Raw genomic sequence first — 23874 nt, forward strand, 5'->3', positions numbered from 1 at the left:
CCGGTGGTAAAATCCCCAGTGATCAGAAACTTACCGACTTACCTATGAATAGGTGATGAGTGTTGATTAAGGAATAGCTCCTTCAAGTCTTTTCTGTTGAGGCATGTATCTATATAATCTATGATGAGTTCTATATTGAGATAAAAAAAGATAGACAGATAGTCCTCAAATATTTCCAAGAATTTTTCCTGCCTGTAACACATATGGAAGCACTTGAGAGAGACCCCTGCCAGCAGTCATAAATTTATTGGGATTGTGCCACTGTACTAACACAGTTGCTTTTGAACAGAGGTTCCTTGTTTCCTTCAGCCAGCAATCTGCAAGAGAACAGCAATCTGTTGCTGCGCCTCAACACTTTAGAGCCGTTTCTAGTCCAGCTATGACACAAAGTTCTGCCATCAGTGACTTTCAAGCCATCTGCCCCTACTTAATTCTGGCTCTACAGTTGTTCAGGCTATAACCTGCAATAATTTACCATGTGATTCACTATAAAACACAATGACAATTGTTAACACAGCACTTAGTAAGGTTCACCAAGTAGCAAGGCTTAAGGTATCGTAACACTTAGCGATGCTACAGCGATCCCGACAACGATACGACCTGGCAGGGATCGTTGCTGCGTCGCTATGTGGTGAGATGTCAAACAGTCAGATCTTCCCAACGACGCAGCAATGATACGGCGACCCGTAGTGACCTGTCGGCGGTCGTTGGGACCCTGTCACATAGCAGCTACTCTGACGATTCAGACCTCGATGAGGGACGACTTCTCAGTTCTGAGTCGCCAACGAGGTCGTTGGTAAGATGTCAAACACACCGATGCATGCTACCCAGCGGGGCCTCAACGATCAAAAAATGTCCAGACCATTCCGACACGACCAGCGATCTCACAGCAGGGGCCTGGTCGCTGCTAAGTGTCAAACGTAGCGAGATCGCTGCTGAGGTCGCTGTTGCGTCACAAAACTTGTGACTCAGCAGCGATCTCGCTTAGTGTGACGGGGGCTTTAGGCTCCATTTATATCTGCATTGGGAACTAAATTTGTGTGCTGTCATAGGAACAGAAAAAGAATTTTGGCCAGGATAGATCCGCTACATAACTGTAATGTTGAGCCGCTCAAAACATAAGGTAATATAGCTTTCGCTACCCACGCAAGAGCAGAGTCAGATGTTCTAATAGCCTGTTATGGGGTGTTTGTAAGATAGAGGTCTCAGTTTAAAAATCCATGCTGCAGCGTCTGTTCCTCCACAGTATACAACATCCAACAAAGTCATTTCCTAGACAAAGCCGTATGAGCGAAACCCTGGGTCAGCTGTATACATAAAATGAGCAGTTTTATGGATTTTTAACCCCTTACCGCTGAAGCCTGTTTTCACCTTACTGACATAGCCCATTATCCAAATCTGACTAGTGTCACTATATATGGCAATAATTTTGCAATGCTTCTTCCAATCCCAACGATTCTGAGATTTGTTTTTTTTCGTGACGTATTGTACTTCACATTCGTGGTGAATTTAGGCTGAAAAATTTTTGTAAAACTTTCAATTTTAAAAATTTTTTAATGTACTTATTAGGCTACGTTCCCATCATGACTTTTTGGTGAGTTTTTTTTTTACGCTGCATATTTTCGAAAAAATGCAAGTAACCTATTTCACTTAATGGGAGCAGAAATGGTACAGAAAATCTAGTCAAGTTATCATTGTGAATACACCCACTGTTTTTTTTATGGATTAGACATTTCTGAAATCCTACGCATGCTCTTATAGGCTACGTTCCCACAATGAGTATTTGGTGAGTTATTGATGTTGCAGATTTTCTGCATCATTTGTGCACTTATTAGGCTATGTGCCCACGTTGCATTTATGAAGCAGAAAATTTCTGCTGCATAAATGCAAGTCCTCTCCCGGAAAAACGCATGCGGAATTCCGCACGCGTTTATCGCGCATTTTTCGCGCGTTTATCACACGTTTTCCACATGCGGAATTGCCTTGCGTTTTTTATGCATTGGACAAAGGCAATTCCGCTTGCGGAAACGCAAAATTAAATGACATGCTGCGGATTTTTGAACGCGGCATAAACGCTGCGGAAAAATCCGCAGCATGTGCATAGAAGTTGCGGAAACCCATTGGGGATCATGGGGTGCGGGTTACCAAGCGTTTTACAAGCGTTTCCGCTGCGGAAATTCCGCATCAAAAATGCTTGAAAAACGCTACGTGGGCACACAGCCTTAGGTGTTTTTCAGTGGTTTTGATTCTACGTTTTTTTTGTTAGTGTGTTTATGCAGTGGAACCACACTAAGGCCCCCTTCACACGCCCTGATATTTCTGGTACTGGAAAAAACAGTAGCGGTGTTATCCGTGTCCATATGTCCGTGTGTACGTGTGCGTCATTTGTGTGTCATCTGCTTGCCATCCGTGTGTGTGTGTGTGCTGTCCATGTGCACCATCCGTGTGACACATACCAGAAAAGAAATGACAGATGTTTAGGTGTTAAAGATGTGCAAAGATAGTGCTAGATAGTTACATTTGAGGTAAATAGATGACAGATAGATGGAATAGAAATTAAATAGATCAATAGATATAGGGTAGATAAATAGCTAGATAGATATCCACAATATATATATAATTAGTGATTTGCGTTTGTAGTTTAATGAACATGTATTAAGCTAATAAATAAATTAAAAAAATTAAGTGGGGTCCCCCCTACTTTTTTTAACCAGCAAAGCTGTGAGCTGATATTATCAGGCTGGGAAGGTCCATGGTTATTGAGCTAAGATTTGATGCTATAGGACTTTTACAGGATACAAATGGTAAAGTGGTAAAAAATGATGCTGAGAAGACTGAAGTTTTAAATTCCTATTTTGCATCTGTTTTCTCTCAGAAAGTAAATGTAACATGAACTGATCTTCACTGTACTATTGAAGGAATAGAAGAGTCCACACTATCTATAAAACAGAGAGATGATGAGGGAATATGTAGCTAACATAAATTAATTCAAGTCTCCAGGTTCAGATGAATTACATTTAGAGTACTGAAGGAGATAGCAGAGGAAATTATTAAAGCACTCTCCATAATCTTTGTAAATTACTGGGAGACCAGGAGAAGTCCCAGAAGACTGGAGAAGAGTAAATGTTGTCCCTGTCTTCAAAAAAGGGGAAGAAGGTGGACCCAGGGAACTATAGGCCGGTGAGCCTTACTTCTATACCAGGAAAGATCTTTGAACAAATTATTAAACAACATGTATGCAAGTACCTTTATGAGAATGAAGTGATAAACCAGAGCCAGCATGGATTTGTAACTAAGTCATGTCAGACTAACTTAATTTCCTTCTATGACAGAATCACTGACTGGGTGGATCAGGGAAACGCAGTAGATATAGTATACCACGACTTTAGCAAAGCATTTGACAAAGTATCTCATACCATCCTTATTGAAAAAATTACAAACAATGGAATGGACAAGGCAACTGTAAGGTGGATTCATAACTGGCTTTGTTATCGGACACAAAGAGTGGTCATAAATGGTTGCACATCCAGTTGGAAGAATGTCTCAAGTGGGGTAACACAATGCTCTGTCCTGGGTCCTGTGTTGTTCAACATCTTTATCAATGATTTAGATGAAGGAATTGAGGGTAAACTGATTAAATTTGCTGATGACACAAAGCTAGGAGGGATAGCTAATACGAGAGAAGAGAGAGAAGATTCAAAAAGATCTAGACAAACTGGAACTGTGGGCAGCAACTAACAGAATGGTTTTTTTTTAACAGGGAGAAATGCAAAGTCCTTCATCTGGGCAAGAAAAATGAAAAAAGCATATACAGAATGGGAGGAATATGGCTAAGCAACAGCACATGTGAAAAAGACTTGGGTATACTAATAGATCACAGACTGAACATGAGTCAACAGTGTGATGCAGTAGCAAAAAAGGCAAACACAATTCTGGGTTGCATTAACTCTTCTTTGGTCAGACCTCATCTGGAATACTGTGTCCAGTTCTGGGCACCACATTTTAAAAAAGACATGAAGAAACTGGAGCACGTTCAGAGAAGAGCGACCAAAATGGTGACCGGTCTGCAAACAATGTCCTATGAGGAACAGTTAGAGTATTTGGGAATGTTTAGCTTGTAAAAGAGAAGACTGAGAGGATACTTAATAGCTGTCTACAAATATCTCAAGGGCAGTCACAGTATAGAGGGATCAGCTTTATTCTCATTGGCACAAATAAAGACTAGAAGCAATGGGATGAAACTGAATGGGAGAAGATACAGATCAGACATTAGAAAAAACTTTTTGACAGTGATGGTGATCAATGAGTGGAACAGGTTGCCACGAGAGGTGGTGAGTTCTCCTTCAATGGAAGTCTTCAAACAGAGGCTGGACAGACATCTGTCTGAAATGGTTTAGTGAATCCTGCATTGAGCAGGGGGTTGGATCAGATGACCCTGGAGGTCCCTTCCAACTCTACTTTTCTATAACGTTCTAAATGTGCTAGATGGGAAACAATTACAGAGAAGCAACAGGCAATGATAGGACAGTTAGGTCACACAGGCTGCTCACAGTAACAACATGCCGCCTGATGTTGCTCCTGGGACACTTTGATTTGGTTTTGGAACTAATGGTACGGTCATTTTTCCAATGTAACACCAAGCTATTAGTGTAGCTGGAAGACTCGAGGGGTCCGGCTACTGTACATTATGTCACTCAACATATTAGATGTTATAAGACTGGTGTGATGTTCCCTTGGGAAGACTTCTTCATGGTGTTGCCCATGTGGCTTCCAGACCCATCTCCGGCTATCATTGTCTCAAAGACAAAAGCGAGACTCGTCACTGAAGAGGATAGACTTCATTGCAGTCTTCATTGCTTGTTTGCTCTGCACAATGACAGCCTTTGGGAGCGGTAGCGTGAAGTCAATGGAACACCTGTAGCTGGATGGCCAGCTCATAGCCCAATGTCCTGCAAACAACTTCTGATAGTTTGTTTAGACACTGTTCGACACCTTAGGATTGGTTTGTGAAGTCCAGTTTCAGAATGGCTCAATCGTAAAACCAGAGGTACGGCCATTTCTCCAAGCATTTTTCAACGCAAAAAACAATAATAACCAAACTGGTAATATGCCAAGGAATGTAAGTGTGTGTATTTCTTCGTGTGACTCAATACTGAATAAATCAAAATGTTTTTAAAATTTAGTTACCATTTGACCTTAATTTGCATATTATTAACAGGTCTATTCATCCTGCGATTTCCACAATTCCTCGACTTTTCCTTCTTTCCATTGCAATTTCAATGTTGGAGTATGTGTGTTATACATCTTTGCTTATTTTTATCGTTATTCATTAGTCCCATAAATCCTTTCATTGCATAATAATACTCTGCTCTAATAATGTTCTGAGCCTTTCAAGTCTGTTAGTATTATACAGGGTTTAATGCTTCCAGGCAGCAAATTTGTTAGGTCTGTTTAAAGTCTGATTTCAAGGACCAACAAGAGGAACGAGGATTGTTTTTATTTTTATTCATTTTACTCACTTAAATAGCGCCATTAATTCCATATCGCTTTACATATGTTAAATGCCACTCTCAGAGGCTGTCAGAGATTCAGATGCCTCAAAGAACATGCTGGCATGGAGGCGTGTCATTTTATGCGCCCATCAGCACCCCCATGGTGCAATTGTGGGGCGCCGATAAGTTACAGACAGTGGTCTGTTTAAGACCTTCATGTCTGTCATCATTGATTTTTACTATATGCAGCAATAGTGTGGTATTAACACAGCCAAAAACATAAAAAAATAACAGAATTGAGGGAGCTAAATTTTTGCGTGGATTACATCTAATAGAGATCCACAGCTAAGTAAAGAATAATTTAGCTTTTTCTTTTCTTGGAACAATAAGTTCCCTTTAACAAGAACACACCACAAGGCATAAATGATACAGCTCACTGCTGTGACTGGGTACTTGACATAAAATTAGTGAGTAGCCATTATTTCAAGATAGAAATCGTTTACTAGATTGGTTAGTAGAAAACTACGTGAAACAGAATGCCATCAATAAAATGGGACAATAATATACTCATTTTTAGTTAGGAGCTATCAACAATATAAACTAAAAGCTGATGTGAACTTCTTTACAGTGAAGCAAGTAGTCCAAATAAACTAATCTTTCTCATATCGCCTACAAGGAAAGCAATGAAGGGCATTTTCGGAGCATACTGATAGCCTGCCAAGAATAGGATTTTATTGAGTCACAATGGAGCATTATAATAGACAATGCAATTAAAAATCACAGTTCTATCAACACACATATAAATGTCAGGACTACAAAAGGTCAAAAGGAAAGGTTTGAAAATAAGGATTGTATTAGTATATTGAACGTGACAATACGAGCATGATGGTAATATAGTGCAAAATGATATGATAAAGATAACACATTTGGAGAACGATAGATTGCAGTTACAGCTGATAAGTGAGACTAATGCATATGATATTCAACTGCGATAAACAGCACAAATGTGGAGTGGAAAACACTGTTCCCCTAAGGGCAGAGGCAGATGACTGTATATTCTATGATCTGAGAGAATCAGGCTGATATGCAGACCACACTCTGATGAAACTCTGATCAGAGTTTGATGAGAGTGTGATCATAGTGTGATCCAATTCTCTCAGAGGAGCAGAAGATGGCAAAAAATTTTTTCTCGATCTTCTCCATTCTGTCAGTCTGTGGAAATTGGACTGCACTCAGATGTCATCTGAGTGCAGTCTGATGGTTTCCACGCACTCATTGACTTGCATCGCCTAGGGGGATCTGATAACTGGATCCAACTTGGGCATGCAGCGATTCTTTCCTTGGACCTGCACGGTCCGAAAAAAACTGACATGTACACAAAACCATAGAATAACATTGGTCCGGTTTGGTCAGAGATCTGATGTTTTGTCGAATCACACTCAGACCCATAATACAGTCATCTGCATGAGCCCTAAGCAACATGAATACGATAAGTCCCCAATAAGATAAAGAGGTATCTGTGATAACAATTTCTGTATAGCACTGTGCAATATGTTGTTGCAATATAAGTGAATAAAATAATAATTATAATAAACAGTACAAGCTCTTTACCAAATAAAAAATGAATAGCAAGGCTAATAAATATTGTAGGAAGTTTTTTGGTACAATTAGTCACATAAAAAGGTGGTCCAATCAGTTACTTTTGAACATAGAAATGTAAAGGAACTCTGTCACTAAATTTTTGTAACCTAATCCGAGAGCAGCATAATGCAGGGGCAAAGACCCTGATTCCAGCAATATGTCACTTACTGGGCTGTTTGCTGTAGTTTTCATAATATACTGTTGATAAAATGGATTTTGTCAATAGAGGGGACTAGTAAACCTGTTACCATGTAGTCCTCCATATTCATGAGCTTTGAATAACCATGCCCCCACAATTGATTGGTAACTTTCTGCCTATGCACAGTATACATAGAAAGGTGCCAATTAATGGTATGAGTGGGGTTATACAGGGCTCAGCATTCAGAGAGCTAGTAGATCTGAGGCAGATGAAACCGTGATTTCATCAAAATGACAGCATGCAGCCCTTTAAGTGACACATCGCTGGAATGAGGGTCTCTGTCTCTACATTACGCTGCTGTTAGATGGAGTAGCAAAAACCTGGTGACAAATTCCCTTTAGGGGAAAACTCTCACACACACATTTGTCATCAGTCTGCAGTCTGTATTTATATGTATAAGAAAAATGACTCAAGTCCGAATTAAGCATTTTGTTTTTTTTGCTAACATAGAATTGGAGGGTGGTTTTGGGTGGTTTTCTTGCGAGATGAGTTGTAGTTTTCAATTACACCTTTTAATGACCAAAAATATGTGCAAAAAATTATTCCGAGTGAAATGAAATAGTAAAAAAAATAAATTCAGTCATGGTTTTTGGGTTTCTTTTTTATAGTATTCATTGTGTGTGAAAAAGATATGATTACAAGACTTTTCATAACAGTATGTATTATTGCACTAAAGGTTTGGTTTCACAGTAAAATGGTAAAAAAAAGCATTTCTGTCATGGTTTGGGGCTTCGCTTTTACAGTGTTCATTGAACGTAAAAAAAAAAGACTTTTCAGGACAGTACGATTACTGCGAAACCAAACCATTAAGGGTTTTTTTTATATAATATATATATACAGTACAGACCAAAAGTTTGGACACACCTTCTCATTTAAAGATTTTTCTGTATTTTCATGACTATGAAAATTGTACATTCACACTGAAGGCATCAAAACTATGAATTAACACATGTGGAATTATATACTTAACAAAAAAGTGTGAAACAACTGAAAATATGTCTTATATTCTAGGTTCTTCAAAGTAGCCACCTTTTGCTTTGATGACTGCTTTGCACACTCTTGGCATTCTCTTGTTGAGCTTCAAGAGGTAGTCACCGGAAATGGTTTTCACTTCACAGGTGTGCCTTGTCAGGTTTAATAAGTGGGATTTCTTGCCTTATAAATGGGGTTGGGACCATCAGTTGTGTTGTGCAGAAGTCAGGTGGATACACAGCTGATAGTCTTACTGAATAGACGGTTAGAATTTGTATTATGGCAAGAAAAAAGCAGCTAAGTAAAGAAAAACGAGTGGCCATCATTACTTTAAGAAATGAAGGTCAGTCAGTCCGAAAAATTGGGAAAACTTTGAAAGTGTCCCCAAGTGCAGTTACAAAAACCATCAAGCACTACAAAGAAACTGGCTCACATGAGGACCGCCCCAGGAAATTATTATTATTATTATTATTTATTATTATAGCGCCATTTATTCCATGGCGCTTTACATGTGATAGGGATATACATAACAAAAGCATTTACATAATCTTAACAAAACGAGTCAGCGACTGGTACAGGAGGAGCGAGGACCCTGCCCGCGAGGGCTCACAGTCTACGAGGGATGGGTGAGGATACAGTAGGTGAGGGTAGAGCTGGTCGTGCAGTGGTGTTTACTGCAGGTTGTAGGCTTGTCGGAAGAGGTGGGTCTTCAGGTTCCTTTTGAAGGTTTCCACGGTCGGCGAGAGTCTGATATGTTGGGGTAGAGAGTTCCAGAGTAGGGGGGAAGCACGGGAGAAATCTTGTATACGAGTGTGGGAGGAGGAGATAAGAGGAGAGTAGAGCAGGAGATCTTGTGAGGATCGGAGGTTGCGTGCAGGTAAGTACCGGGAGACTAGGTCACAGATGTATGGGGGAGACAGGTTGTGGATGGCTTTGTATGCCATGGTTAGAGTTTTGAACTGAATTCTCTGGGCAATAGGGAGCCAGTGAAGGGATTGACAGAGAGGAGAGGCCGGGGAATAGCGGGGGGACAGGTGGATTAGTCGAGCAGCAGAGTTTAGGATAGATTGGAGAGGTGCAAGAGTGTTGGAAGGGATGCCACGGAGCAGGAGGTTGCAGTAGTCGAGGCGGGATATGATGAGGGCATGCACTAGTGTTTTTGCAGAGTCTTTGCTGAGGAATGCACGGATCCGGGAGATGTTTTTGAGTTGGAGTCGGCAGGAGGTGGAAAGGGCTTGAATATGTGGTTTGAAGGAGAGGTCAGAGTCCAGGGTTACCCCAAGGCAGCGAGCTTGTGGGACTGGGGAGAGTGAACAGCCATTGATGTTGATGGATAGGTCAGATGGGGGATGTGAATGAGAGGGTGGAAAGATGATGAACTCTGTTTTATCCATGTTGAGTTTTAGAAACCTGTCGGAGAAGAAGGATGAGATGGCGGACAGACATTGTGGGATTCTGGTTAGTAGGGAGGAGATATCGGGTCCAGAGAGGTAGATCTGTGTGTCGTCAGCATAGAGGTGATACTGAAAGCCGTGAGACTCTATGAGCTGTCCCAGGCCGAAGGTGTAGATGGAGAAGAGCAGGGGTCCTAGAACTGAACCTTGGGGGACACCGACAGATAGGGGGCGAGATGAGGAGGTGGTGCGTGAGTGGGAGACGCTGAATGTCCTGTCTGTTAAGTATGAGGAGATCCAAGATAGAGCCAAGTCCGTGATGCCAAGAGATGAGAGAATCTGGAGTAAGAGGGAATGGTCCACTGTGTCAAAGGCAGATGACAGGTCCAGAAGGAGGAGGATGGAGTAGTGTCGCTTGGATTTGGCATTTAGTAGGTCGTTTGTGACTTTGGTCAGGGCAGTTTCAGTCGAGTGATGCGGTCGGAAGCCAGATTGTAGACGGTCGAAGAGGGAGCAGGAGGAGAGGTGGGAGGACAGTTCAAGGTGGACATGTTGTTCTAGAAGTTTTGAGGCAAAGGGGAGAAGTGATATGGGGCGGTAGCTGGTCAGAGAGGAAGGGTCAAGGGAGGGCTTTTTGAGGATGGGTGTGATTGCGGCATGTTTGAAACATGAGGGGAAGACTCCGGTTGTTAGTGATAGATTGAAGAGGTGGGTTAGGGTTGGGATGAAGACTGAGGTGAGGTTAGTGATGAGGTGGGATGGGATTGGGTCAAGTTCGCAGGTGGTGAGGTGTGATTTGGAGAGTAAAGAGGAGACTTGACCTTCTGTAATGGTGGAGAAGTGGGGTTTGGAGGAGGAGGTGAGATGAATGGGGAGAATAGAGGGAGAGATGAAGAGTTTCTTACTTGGTGTAGGGATTTGAGGGGTTATTAGAAAGTGGAGGACTATAGAGGAAAAAGTGAGAGCTAACAGAAACATAGTTAATGGAGAGTAAGTGGTCAAAGTGTGGGTTACCTGACTCCTGCCCTGACTAACTGCCTCTGAAATAACTGCCACTTCTCTCCGAAGCCACTTTACACAAGAAGACGCGTGCACACCCCAGCACGCGTGCACCCCTTACAGAGAGTCTAAATATATAGGCCACATTAAACTATATCAGGTGAAGGGCATTGTGGGAACGGCTTGTGGATAAATTAACAGCTGGTCATTTGAACAGGAGATGGCTGGGTGATCAAAGACAGAGCCAGGACACAAGTCTCTGCAGTTTAACACCTCTAAAAATCAGATAAGGTATATAGTGGGGAAAGAAGAAACATATGTGAATATTGATTGGAGTGGGACAGATGAAGCAGGGGAATTATGCAGAGCATATACCAGAGAGACGGGTCCAGCAGAGCATTAGCAGACAGCATACATAGGAGCAGGGGAATTATGCAGAGCATATACCAGAGAGACGGGTCCAGCAGAGCATTAGCAGACAGCATACATAGGAGCAGGGGAATTATGCAGAGCATATACCAGAGAGACGGGTCCAGCAGAGCATTAGCAGACAGCATACATAGGAGCAGGGGAATTATGCAGAGCATATACCAGAGAGACGGGTCCAGCAGAGCATTAGCAGACAGCATACATAGGAGCAGGGGAATTATGCAGAGCATATACCAGAGAGACGGGTCCAGCAGAGCATTAGCAGACAGCATACATAGGAGCAGGGGAATTATGCAGAGCATATACCAGAGAGACGGGTCCAGCAGAGCATTAGCAGACAGCATACATAGGAGCAGGGGAATTATGCAGAGCATATACCAGAGAGACGGGTCCAGCAGAGCATTAGCAGACAGCATACATAGGAGCAGGGGAATTATGCAGAGCATATACCTGTGGGAAGAGAAGAAGAAATGAAGACCAAGAGTCACCTCTGCTTCTGAGGATAAGTTTATCCGAGTCATCAGCCTCAGAAATCGCAGGTTAACAGCAGCTCAGATTAGAGACCAGGTCAATGCCACACAGAGTTCTAGCAGCAGGCACATCTCTTCAACAACTGTTAAGAGGAGACTTTGTGCAGCAGGCCTTCATGGTAAAATAGCTGCTAGGAAACCACTGCTAAGGACAGGCAACAAGCAGAAGAGACTTGCTTGGGCTAAAGAACACAAGGAATGGACATTAGACCAGTGGAAATCTGTGCTTTGGTCTAATGAGTCCAAATTTGAGATCTTTGGTTCCAACCACCGTGTCTTTGTGCGACACAGAAAAGGTGAACGGATGGACTCTACATGCCTGGCTCCCACCGTGAAGCATGGAGGAGGAGGTGTGATGGTGTGGGGGTGCTTTGCTGGTGACACTGTTGGGGATTTATTCAAAATTGAAGGCATACTGAACCAGCATGGCTACCACAGCATCTTGCAGCGGCATGCTATTCCATCCGGTTTGCCTTTAGTTGGACCATCATTTATTTTTCAACAGGACAATGACCCCAAACACACCTCCAGGCTGTGTAAGGGCTATTTGACCAAGATGGAGAGTGATGGGGTGCTACGCCAGATGACCTGGCCTCCACAGTCACCAGACCTGAACCCAATCGAGATGGTTTGGGGTGAGCTGGACCGCAGAGTGAAGGCAAAAGGGCCAACAAGTGCTAAGCATCTCTGGGAACTCCTTCAAGATTGTTGGAAGACCATTTCTGGTGACTACCTCTTGAAGCTCATCAAGAGAATGCCAAGAGTGTGCAAAGCAGTCATCAAAGCAAAAGGTGGCTACTTTGAAGAACCTAGAATATAAGACATATTTTCAGTTGTTTCACACTTTTTTGTTAAGTATATAATTCCACATGTGTTAATTCATAGTTTTGATGCCTTCAGTGTGAATGTACAATTTTCATAGTCATGAAAATACAGAAAAATCTTTAAATGAGGTGTGTCCAAACTTTTGGTCTGTACTATATATATATATATATATATATATATATATATATTTATATTAGTGGTTAAAAAATTCAGAACTTTGCGAAAAATATTAAAAACAAAGTGTTGGTTTGTGTTGCTATTGGCCAATAACTTTTTGTGTTGATTATCCATGGGCCTCTGTAAGGGCTTGTTTTTTTCTGCGTGTTGAGCTGTAGTTTTTATTGATTCAATTTTGGGGTTCATATGATGTTTTGATCACTTATATTGAATCTTTGGTGAAAAGTGCAACAACAAAAACAAAAATACGTGTTCACCTTATTAGATAATATCTTATTAGTTTGAGTAATTCTGCACACGGCAATAGCAAATATGTTACATTTTACTATTTATGTTTTGGGGAAAGTGGGGTGAACTTAACTTTTATTTATATTTTCATATTTTTTAACCTACTATTTAATGTTCTTCAGTATTGTAATTAGTCCCCTTAGAGGAATCGAACCAGCGATCACTAGATTGCCTGCTCAATAAACTACAATATTATCGTATTGAAGCGTACAGTATTGTGAAATGGATGATCATCGGAGTTCTAACATAGCAGGCATGGGGGCCTTCTGTGGACTCATGGCTGCCATGGCAACCAACTGGCACCCTGCCATCACATAGTGTGTTGGTGGCTATGTAACAAAGCTGCAAAGAGCAGGCTCAGCTCATAAGCCCGTCCATATAGTGTTGGTGCATGGCCATTGTACAGTAGTCATCACCAAGGTCTTAAACTAATAAATTCCAAAACAAAGTAGACAGATTTTCTATAATTAAGCAATAACAACACACATATCGTAAGCATCCAACTGAATTGGTGGATACCTAATAGCCAATGAAGAAGTGACACATGGTCAACAATGAAATAAGCTAATCCTCACTACACAGATAGCGACAACATTTCTAAGATGATAATTTGAGAATACAGCTTTAAATCCAAAGTATTCAATTCTTTACTCATTGTTATTTTAAAGACAACACTAGACAGTATGAAGAAGACTAATGTTTGAAGAAGACAGGCTTTGGGCTTCAACCCAAAGACTATGAATCATGTGTCTTGGCTGTCTGTATATCCTGAGTTTTAATTCAATTTATTCCTGATGAAACTATTCAGCATCAAAACTCATCTTGAGGCCCAGACTACAGCTCATGCTGTTATTTCATCCAAGCATATGGGCTTATGATAGTGATCCTATAAGTTCATATGAATCGACTAATTTATTTATTTATTCTACTCACTTATATAGTGCCATCAATTCCACAGAGATTTGCAAACGTGATCATCACTGTCCCCACTGAGTGTGGGAGGAAACAGGAGAACCTGGAGGAAACTCTCACAAATACGTGGTAAACATACAAACTCCTTGCAGATGTTGTCCTTGGTGGGATTTGAATCCAGGACCCCAGCGCTGCAAGGCTGTAGTGCGAACCACTGAGCCATCGTGCTGCCCTGCTATCACTAGTGGAACATTGATGTAGGCTATTCTTGTTTGTCTTGACCCTGGTTATGTTTTTGATTTAGGCTATGTGCCCACGATGCAGAAATGCTCTGGATTTTTCCTGAGCGTTTCTGCATCTCCCTGGCAGAAAAAAACACATGCGGATTTTACATGCGTTTTTTCAGCCAGGGACAAGTGTTTGTGAAGCGTTTTTAGCATGCAATTTCGCATGCGGGTTGTCAAGCGGTTTCCAAGCGATTTTAGCATCACTTGGAAAAGTGCTTGACAACTTGGTCACATTATATAAATCCATGCAACTGGCAAGGATTTTATACAGGGTGATCAAGTTAGTTAAAAAAAAGAATAAAAATGGTAAAAAATAAAAAAAAACATTATACTCACCTTCTGATGGCCCCCGGTCTCCTTAGTGATGCGTCCTGGCTCCCCGGCGGCTCACGATGGTCTAAAAGGAACTTCCATGACGCCATTTAGTAATGTGACAGGTCACGCAACCGCCGACATCAGCGGTCGCATGACCCGTCACATGACTAAATTAAATCATGGAAGGTCCTTTTAGACCATCGCGAGCCGCCGGGGAGCCAGGACGCATCACTAAGGAGACCGGGGGCCATCAGAAGGTGAGTATAATGTTTTTTTTTATTTTAAATTCTTTTTTTTACAGGTACTATGGTACCCGGGTCCGGAGGAGAGTCTCCTCTTCTCCAGACCCGGGTACCATCCGCACATTGAGCCACATGATATTCGCATGTGCACATGTAGTCATGCGGATATTAAGCGATTCAATGCAAGTCAATGGCGGCAAAAACGCAGCGCTTACGCAAAATAATTGGTAGTGCTGCAGATTTTTCCACAATGATAATCCACAGTGGAAATTTCCGCAGCATGTGCAGAGGACATGCGGATTATCATTGGGGAACGTGGCAGACCTTCTACCAAGGGTTTTTCAAGCGTTTCTGCGGCGGAATTGCTGCTGCTGAAACGCTTAAAAAACGCATAGTGGGCACAGGGTATGTTTACATTTGCTGTTTTTGCAGTGTGTTTAATGCATATTCTAAACAGTGTATTTGCTGTCTAAAATACACAGCGCTTTACAGTACCAGCATAATTAATGAGATTTCTGAAATCTCACGGACAAGTAGATTTTTTTTTCGCATTTTGAATCCTGCTGCGTTTTAGTCAAGATGCTGCATGTCAATTCTTTCAACATTTGTCTGGATCCCTGCCAGTATCTACTTTGCGCTGCAGTAATGTCCTGTTACCGGCTTGTCTTATAGCTGGTGATCAGTGAATATATTTTTTGTTTGTTTGCTTTTGCTCAGAAACAAACAGAGCCTTTTGTAAAGACTAAAGATCTTTTTTATTAATTTTCGCGAAGAGTAACGGCAGACTTTTCATTCTAGTCCAAACAACCCCTTAACGATATGTACGGCACATGTTGGGTCTCCCCCTTTGGCGCTGGCTCTGGCGATGAACCCGCACTTTCCGGGGACATGACAGCTGATCTGATCACAACATGTTAAATTCCGCTATCAATCTCTGCTAGCGGCATTTACATGGGCGCGGCAGAAGGACACCACTAGTCCCACCCATCGGCGCCCGTGTCACATGACCGCAGGTCGCCGATGGGTTGGCATTTAAACCCGGAGCCCTTTGCGGTTGTCATTGCCAGGATGCTACGAGCGCCGCACAGTGGTCAGCGCTCATAGCAAGTGAGTATTTATGCTATACACAGGCGATCTGATTATCGCAGCTTCTATTCTCCCATGGAGACTATTCACGCATGTAAAAAATAAAATAAAAAATTTAAAAAAATATTAAAAAAATTTAAAAATATGAAAAGTTCAAATTACCCCCCTTTCGCCCCATTGAAAATAAAACAATAAAAAAAATCAAATATACACATATTTGGTATAGCCGAGTTCAGAATCCCCCGATCTATCAATATATAAAAAGAATTAATCCAATTGGCAAACGGCGTAAGGAGAAAAAAAATCAAAACGCCAGAATAATAACTTTTTTGGTTGCCGCAACATTGCAATAAAATGCAATAAATGGTGATCAAAACTTAGTATCTACCCATAAATGGTATCAATAAAAATGTTAGCTTTGCGCGCAAAAAATAAGGCTGTGTGCCCACGATGCAGATTTAATGCGTTTCCGTGGCGGCATTTCCGCTGCGGAAACGCATTAAAATAGCTTGTTAAGATGTCTGCCATGTTTTCCAATGATAATCCGCATGTACTGTGCACATGCTGTGGAAATTTCCGCTGCGGATTATCATTCCGGAAAAATCCGCAGCACAACCAATTTGGGTGCAATTTCGCGGCAAAATCGTGCCCATTGACTTGCATTGAACCGCATAACATCTATCTTTCTATCACAATAAATGACACCACACTTTCCCCAGTGCTGGCAATCCGCTGCCTTGGAGTAACCCTTTACTCTGCCCTGTCCTTCAAACCCCACATCCAAGCTCTCGCCACCTCCTGTCGCCTCCAACTGAAAAATATTTCCAGAATCCGTCCTTTCCTCAACCATCAATCTACTAAACTGCTTGTGCATGGCCTCATCATCTCCCGCCTCGCCTACTGCAACATCCTCCTTTGTGGCCTACCTGCTAACACTCCCGCACCCCCCCCAGTCCATCATTAACTCTGCTGCGTTACTGGTTCATCTCTCGCCTCGCTACTCCTCCGCTACCCCCCTTTGCAAATCCCTTCAATGGCTCCCAATTGCCCAGTGCATCCAGTTCAAACTACTAACACTGACCTACAAAGCCATCCACAACCTTTCTCCTCCGTACATCTCTGAACTAATCTCCCGATATATTCCCTCACGTAATCTCCAGTCCTCCCAAGACCTCCATCTCTCCTCCACACTTATTCGTCCCTCACCCAATCGCCTCCAAGACTTCTCCTGAATATCTCCCATCCTATGGAATTCTGTGCCTCAACACGTCCGATTATCCACCACATTTGGATCCTTCAGACAGAACCTGAAAACCCATCTCTTCAAACAAGCTTACAGCCTGCCATGACCTTGCTTGCTGCCACCTCAACATCGGAGCTACTGCAACACCCCCCCAACCTACTCTCCTAGTCTCCTTCCCCATTCCTGTAGAATGTAAGGCTGCAAGGGCAGGGTCCTCTTCCCTCTGTATCAGTCTATCATTGTTTAGTTTTGTTTACTGTAAGTGATGTCTGTATCTGGTATGTAACCCTTACTTATGTACAGCACATGGAATCAATGGCGCTATACAAATAAATAATAATAATAATAAGTTGGTCACACAATATAAATCCATGCCAGTTGCAGTTGTGTGACCAACTTGTCAAGCCCTTTTCCAAGTGATGCTTGAAAAAACGCATGCATAAACGCATGTAAAAGAACTTGAAAAACGCTGAAAAAACGCATGTAAAATCCACATGCGTTTTTTCCGTCAAGGAGATGCAGAAATGCTCATGAAATTTCTGCTTTAAATCTGCATTGTGGGCACATACCCTAAGCCCTCACCCAGCCCCAGATCCCAAAAAATGGAGACGCCACGGGTCTTGGAAAATGGAGACTTATTTTTTTTTAAACAAACTTTGGATTTTTTTTCACCACTTAAATAAAAAAGAACCTATACATGTTTGGTATCTACGAACTTGTAATGACCTGTGGAATCATAATTGAAGGTCACATGGCCATATTGACCAAAAAATAAAAAAAGTTATGGCTCTGGGAAGAAGGAGAGCAAAAAACTAAAGCGCAAAAACGGAAAATGGCCTGGAGGTGAAGGGGTTAAGCAAAATGTAGACAATAATTGATGGTTTATTCCCAGCAAAGAGGTATTGTGACTGAGTTTTTGCAGTGCCCATGTAAGTATTGTTCAAAGTGTGCATTTTACTAAATAAGACTGTGTTTTATAAACTATCTACCCAAATGTTTATGCAGTACATAATGAGGCTAAATTGTTATAAAATGGCAAAAAGATACAGAAAAAAAATTAACGGTTTATTCACACTTACTGCAATTTCTCTACAAGCCGACATGGATATCCCTGTACCTTCAATTTGCTTCAATGCATATTCTTTTTCATCTTTTCTGAAAAAGTCAGAAATTTTGTGATTATTAACTGTGGCTCGGATACTTTAAAGAGTTGATAAAAACATCATGTTTATTATAAGCAACATTTAAAAGGTGAGAACAACATAAATATGAATGAATTTACACGGTTAGAGCATGTACTGTTATATACGAGGGTCAGTCAATAAGTAATGCCCCCTATTTTTTTTCTCCTTTTAATTGGCAAGAAATTCAAATGCAATTACATAGGTTGAAAACCACAACATTAACGATTAATTTGTCACTTTTCAATATAATCTCCATCCATTTCCACAGTCTTGATCCACCGTTTAACAAGGGCATGTATTCCAGCATGGTAAAAAGCATTCTTGGGACCCACCGTGCACAAACTTTTCTGTATCCCAGTTGTCCAATAATTTTCATCACATTGCCTTTACTGAGGTAGATAATGCCACACAATTCATCTGCAGTCACCCGGCGGTCACCACGAATGATGTCATCGACTCGCTGAATGTTGCTTGGAGTCACTGCGGTTACTGGCCTGCCACTCCGCACTTTGTCAGCCAACGGTGATGGCCCTTCAGCTGTGTTACAGCGACGAACCCATCGTCTAACATTACTGACATCCACTGTTGCATCACCGCACACATTTTTCAGTCTCTCATGAATCGGAATGGGCGTTTCACCTTCTGCATGCAAGAATTCAATCACAGAACGTTGTCTAATACGAACATCGATGTCAGCCATTTTGCAAACGGAAACAGTCCTGCCACCTGTTGGTGCAGGAGGTTGCAATTGCTGTGGATTGGAGAAGAAGGTTTGAGGAATTGTGCCAAATTCGAATATTTGACATAACTACCTTATTTAAGGAGAAAAAAAATAGGAGGCATTACTTATTGACTGACCCTCGTACTTGTAATGTCGCCCCATGCAACATTCACTCTAAGAACATCCACTTTATTGCTAGACCTACACACAGACCTACATTGCTAAACCTACAGGAATAATTCCTGCTGTGCTATGTGCACACGATCAGGAATAGCAGCGTTTTGGACGCAGCTTATTTTCGCTATGTTCTAATCACGCAGTTAAATCCACACGTGTTCAGTGACAATGCGGATTTACAGCATGTAATGACATTCTGTTGTGGAAATTTCTGTAGCGGAGAAATTGACATGCTGCGGCTCGTAAACCCGCGCCGCCGGTGAGTTTATGCAGCGTTAAATAGAAGCACAGTGGGCATGGGATTTCTATAAATCCCATCCACTGTGCTTGTAATGTAGAATGCAGCATTTTGGATGCAGCCCAAATGCGCTGTGTCCAAAACGTTGCTCATCCTGATCGTGAGCACGCAGCCTTAGGGTGCTTCTTACCAGCACTGGCCACATGTGGTGGATGTTTTAAGTGTGAATCAAAAGAACAGCAAGAGGTGTTGTAACATGCATGTGTGAAGACAAGGGGTCTTCCGTGGGCGTAATACCACTCAGACAACAATGGTTAAGGGTAAAACAGTGTGGCAATACTTTATTGAACCACCAAACAGACAATAAACACATAGAACAGTCCCAGCAAATACCCAAGATGGTACAACATTACACAGTCTCACCCTTCCGCTGGCCTGCCTGGAAATAGAACAGCTGCGACTTTGGGACTTTCAGGGCCAACTACCTAAACCAGTGGCCCCCCCACTTTTGGCGGGCCCCCACAGAGAGGAGGTAGCGGCAAGCTTAGGAAGCTGACAGTCCATCGAGCTACAAGGCCAGGAGACCCGAGGGTCCCACCCTGGCGTCTCCGAGAGTTTCCATGGGGCCAGATGACCAGCTGGTCCCAATCTGGCTTCTCCGAATGTCTCCATGGGTTCCAGGTGACCGGAGGGTCCCACCTGGCAACCCCAAACAACATATCCATGGGGCCAAGTGACTTCATCATCCCAACCTGGTTTCCTCAAATGTATCCATGGGTTCTCTGATGGTCAATGGAGCAGATCTATATCCTTCCAGTCAGGGCCATGTACCCTTAGGCCGGAATCATGTAGAATCCAAATCTGTGTCTCTCTAGATTGAGCCATGCTACCAAAGTGATGTTCTGACGAGTGTCTCTGATCTTTAATTCTCCTAGTAAAGTCTGCCTGTCCCTTAAAAATAGTTACAATTGTCCTTTGAAATACACATCCACAGGTCATGGATTAGGGAGGGAATTATTCCACAGGGCTCAGGTCTCATTGTTTGTGCATTTAATCAATTTACATAGTTGGTATAGCAGGGGGACTTTATAAATCAACATCTAGCTGGCTTTAGTACAATATGCAATTAGCAAAGTAACAAACATCATTATTTCACCTGGAGTCACTGTCCTTGACCAGCCAAAGAAACAAACATACATTCACAAGTTAACACAAACACAATAGTGTATTTCTCTTAGCTTAACAAATCTAGACGTCTGGCTGATTAAGATAGGAAGCTGCTTCGTCACAGCATGTCACAACGATATCCACACCACGTTGAAAATTATTATACAAATGCTATTTTTCTCTGATTTTCCTAAATGGTCAATGTAAAAGAGTCAGTATAATTTTAAAATCATCAACCATTAAGAGTATAAATCAAATTTGATTGGACAAACCTCTCAATGATAACAGTATTTTTTTTCAAAACAAAAAAACCCTCAAAATGTACTATTCCAAATTATTATGCACAATACAGTTTCCAAACATTTTATAGGTTGTAAAGAACTAAAAATGGTCATTTGTTGAATTTGTAGCATTAAGGGGTCCTGTTTACTGAAATTTAAACTTTTTTTAATCAATAGCATTTTAATGTTATGCACGTGGTTGTGGAACCACTGTGCCACAGTCCGGGGAGAGCATGGAGGAGAGTAACTAAACAAAGTCTTCACTAAACAGTTCTTCACTAGAGCTCTTGATGGTGCGGTTAGACTTCAGCCCAGGTGGACACCACGTGCAACTCCAGGACAGACCCCGGAAACGTGGCTGCTGACCCCCAAAGGGGCAGGAAAGCAGGCCAGCAAGGAGCTGTGTCACAGGGGGGCCATGCAGCTGGTAGCCAGAGCAGGTACTGGATCAGGAAAGGACCGGATAAGTTCAGGAATACAGGACGGCCTTAGGTACAGGATGACAGGTGCAGATTCAGACTGGACTGGTGAGGTTAGCGGTATAAGTGTAGACAAGACGGATTAGGCTCAGGGCTTGGTAGAGGCAGAAAGGGCTCAGAGACAGAATGCAGCGGGGCGGACAGGGACCAGTTCAGACAGGGCAAGGTTCAGGTGGCACAGGTACAGGGACCTTACAACTTGGTAGCAGAAAACAGACTGATTACTGAAGTTGCTAAGGCACCTCTCAATAGGGGAGGGTGGCTTATATATCAGACGTCTTCCAGCTATTGGTTGGGGACGTTTTTAAAAGTGCGCTCTTTAAGAGGCAGGGAGCGTGCACGCTCTACACACACTCCCAGGAGACCTACATGCCATGCGCAGGTCCTGGGAGGAAACAGATGCCGAGGGAGCGTGGACGGGTAACTGAACACGCCGGCGTCCCTGCAGGGAGAGGGAATGGGATTTGTTCAGGGGGGCCGGTGCTGTTCTAATATTTAACATACCAGGTTACATGTTAACAAAGGACCCCTTCTTTGATATCACCTTCACAATTCTTGCATCCATTAAACTTGTGAGTTTTTTAATAGCTTCTGCTTGAATTTCTTTGCAATATGTCAGAATAGCCCAGAGCTGCTGTTTTGACGTGAACTGCCTCCCAACCACACAGATCTGTTGCATAAGGATACTCCAAAGGTTGTCAAGGAGAAGGGTTGAGGTCAGGGGAGGATGCTGGCCACACCATGAATTTCTCTCATTTTATTCTTTGCAGCATGAGATGGTGCATTGTCATGCATGAAGATGATTTTGCTACAGAGGGCACAGTTCTTCTTTTTATCTCATGGAAGAAAGTGGTCAGTCAGAAACTCTTTATACTTGGTCAAGGTGATTTTTACACCTTCGGGGACCCTAAAGTGGCCTACTAGTTCTCTCCCAATAACTGCGGCCCAAAACATAACTCTACCGCCTCTTTGCTGATGTCGCAGCCTTATTGGGACATGGTGGCCATCCACTACTCCATCCATCTAGACCATTCAGGGTTGCAGGGCACTCATAAATAAGCAAGACTGTTTTAAAATTAGTCATGTATTTCTGGGCCCACTGCAACCATTTCTGGTTAAGAGCACTGTTTAGCGGTGGCTGAATAATAGGTTTATGTACAACTGCATGCAAACCTCTGGTGGATACTACACCTTAAGGTTCGCAGGACTCCAGAGGCACCAGCAGCTTCAAATACATGTTTGCTGCATTGTAATGGTATTTTAGCAGGTATTCTCTTAATCTGATGAATTTGTTAGACAGAAACCTTCCTCATTATGCTTTTATCTACACAAAGCATGTCTGTGTTCTGTATCAGCCCCAAATATCTCCACAGTACAATGATCATGCTTAAAGTTTTCTGAAATATCTATTATTTTCATGACCCTTTTTGGCAGCACAGAGATCCTTTTTATTTCCCATGTTGCTTGTAATCTGTGGCCTGCTTAATAATGTGGTGTTACGAAACCGCAACTCCACACTAGGGCAGAAGAGGGAAAAGCTGTCCCTGCACTAGGTCTAGACTGAAGCCCTACGGTGGAGTGGGCAACCTATTCCTAGCGAATAAACCCACCGACCTTTTCCTAGACTAAACTCAAAAGAAGACCTAAAGAAAGAGGGGAAGGAGACCCTGAATGAACTAAGGACTGGGAAAAAACAAACAGGTGACCTCGTAGCAGGAAACTAGAAGAAGCTGCAGAAACGAAGAAGGGAATAAAGGAATCTCAGCAGGCAGAACTAGAGGATCCAAGAACTGCACAAAACTAAACCGAGAAAGGACTACTACCAAATCTCCTAGCCAGAACTCTCGCGGATTAACACTGTTGTCCGGCAAGGACTAGCAGGTAGGTGCTGGGTAATAAAGGGTGATACAATCACCTGACCTTAGTCAAAACCAACACCAGGGGAAAAAGACCAACAGCCAGAAAACCACAACAAAATGGCGGATGGTCCCAAATAAACAGATTCTAACATGTGGAACATCCTTCTTAAATAGCTTTCCTTTAATTGGGCTCACCTGGCAAACTAATTATCACAGGTATTGGAGATTGATTTCAGTGATCCAAAGATCCCCGAGACACAATATCAGCCATAAATTTATTTGAAAAACATAAAATTACATCTTTGATACTTAAATCCAATTTGTATGACAATTTGGAATGTAGTGTAGATAGATACAAGAATATTTTTCAATAAGTCCAATTGAAAACTTGTTAGGTTTTACCTGATTTATAATAAGAGTAAATTAATTATGGGAAAACGTATTTAATTAGAAAGCGGTATTATTCGCAGTATGGCTTAAAGGAGCAAATAAAGATATATTCTCTCTGCAACCGCTCGCTTGTAGTCATCTTTGAGTGCTGGGCACTAAAGAGTCAGCGTGAGAGTGACGTAATCACTTCCCTTGACACACTCCTGCCCTGCATGGTTTGTGCAGGAGCAGGGTGTCAAAGTGCAGGATTACTGAGCTCACTGTCTGTTCATTGCCCCTGTGCAGACCCAATGACTAGAAGTGAGCAGCTGCAGGAAGAATGTAACTTCATTGTCTGGCTGCAGCCA

At 42.2% G+C, this 23874-nt stretch overlaps 1 protein-coding gene across 2 annotated transcripts in view; it reads right to left on the bottom strand.

The window, feature by feature from the left end:
- CDK19 (cyclin dependent kinase 19) overlaps window positions 1-23874 on the bottom strand; it is a 252857-nt gene that overhangs the window by 185022 nt on the left and 43961 nt on the right. For both annotated transcript variants that reach the window (XM_073675859.1, XM_073675858.1), the window contains exon 2: window positions 18111-18186. In XM_073675859.1, the coding sequence (XP_073531960.1) occupies window positions 18111-18186 (76 nt within the window). The remainder of the gene's footprint in view (window positions 1-18110; window positions 18187-23874) is intronic.

This window comes from Phyllobates terribilis, unplaced genomic scaffold, assembly GCF_046119375.1.
Source record: "Phyllobates terribilis strain yellow unplaced genomic scaffold, ASM4611937v1 Scaffold_3__8_contigs__length_932513732, whole genome shotgun sequence".
Classification (NCBI taxonomy): domain Eukaryota; kingdom Metazoa; phylum Chordata; class Amphibia; order Anura; family Dendrobatidae; genus Phyllobates; species Phyllobates terribilis.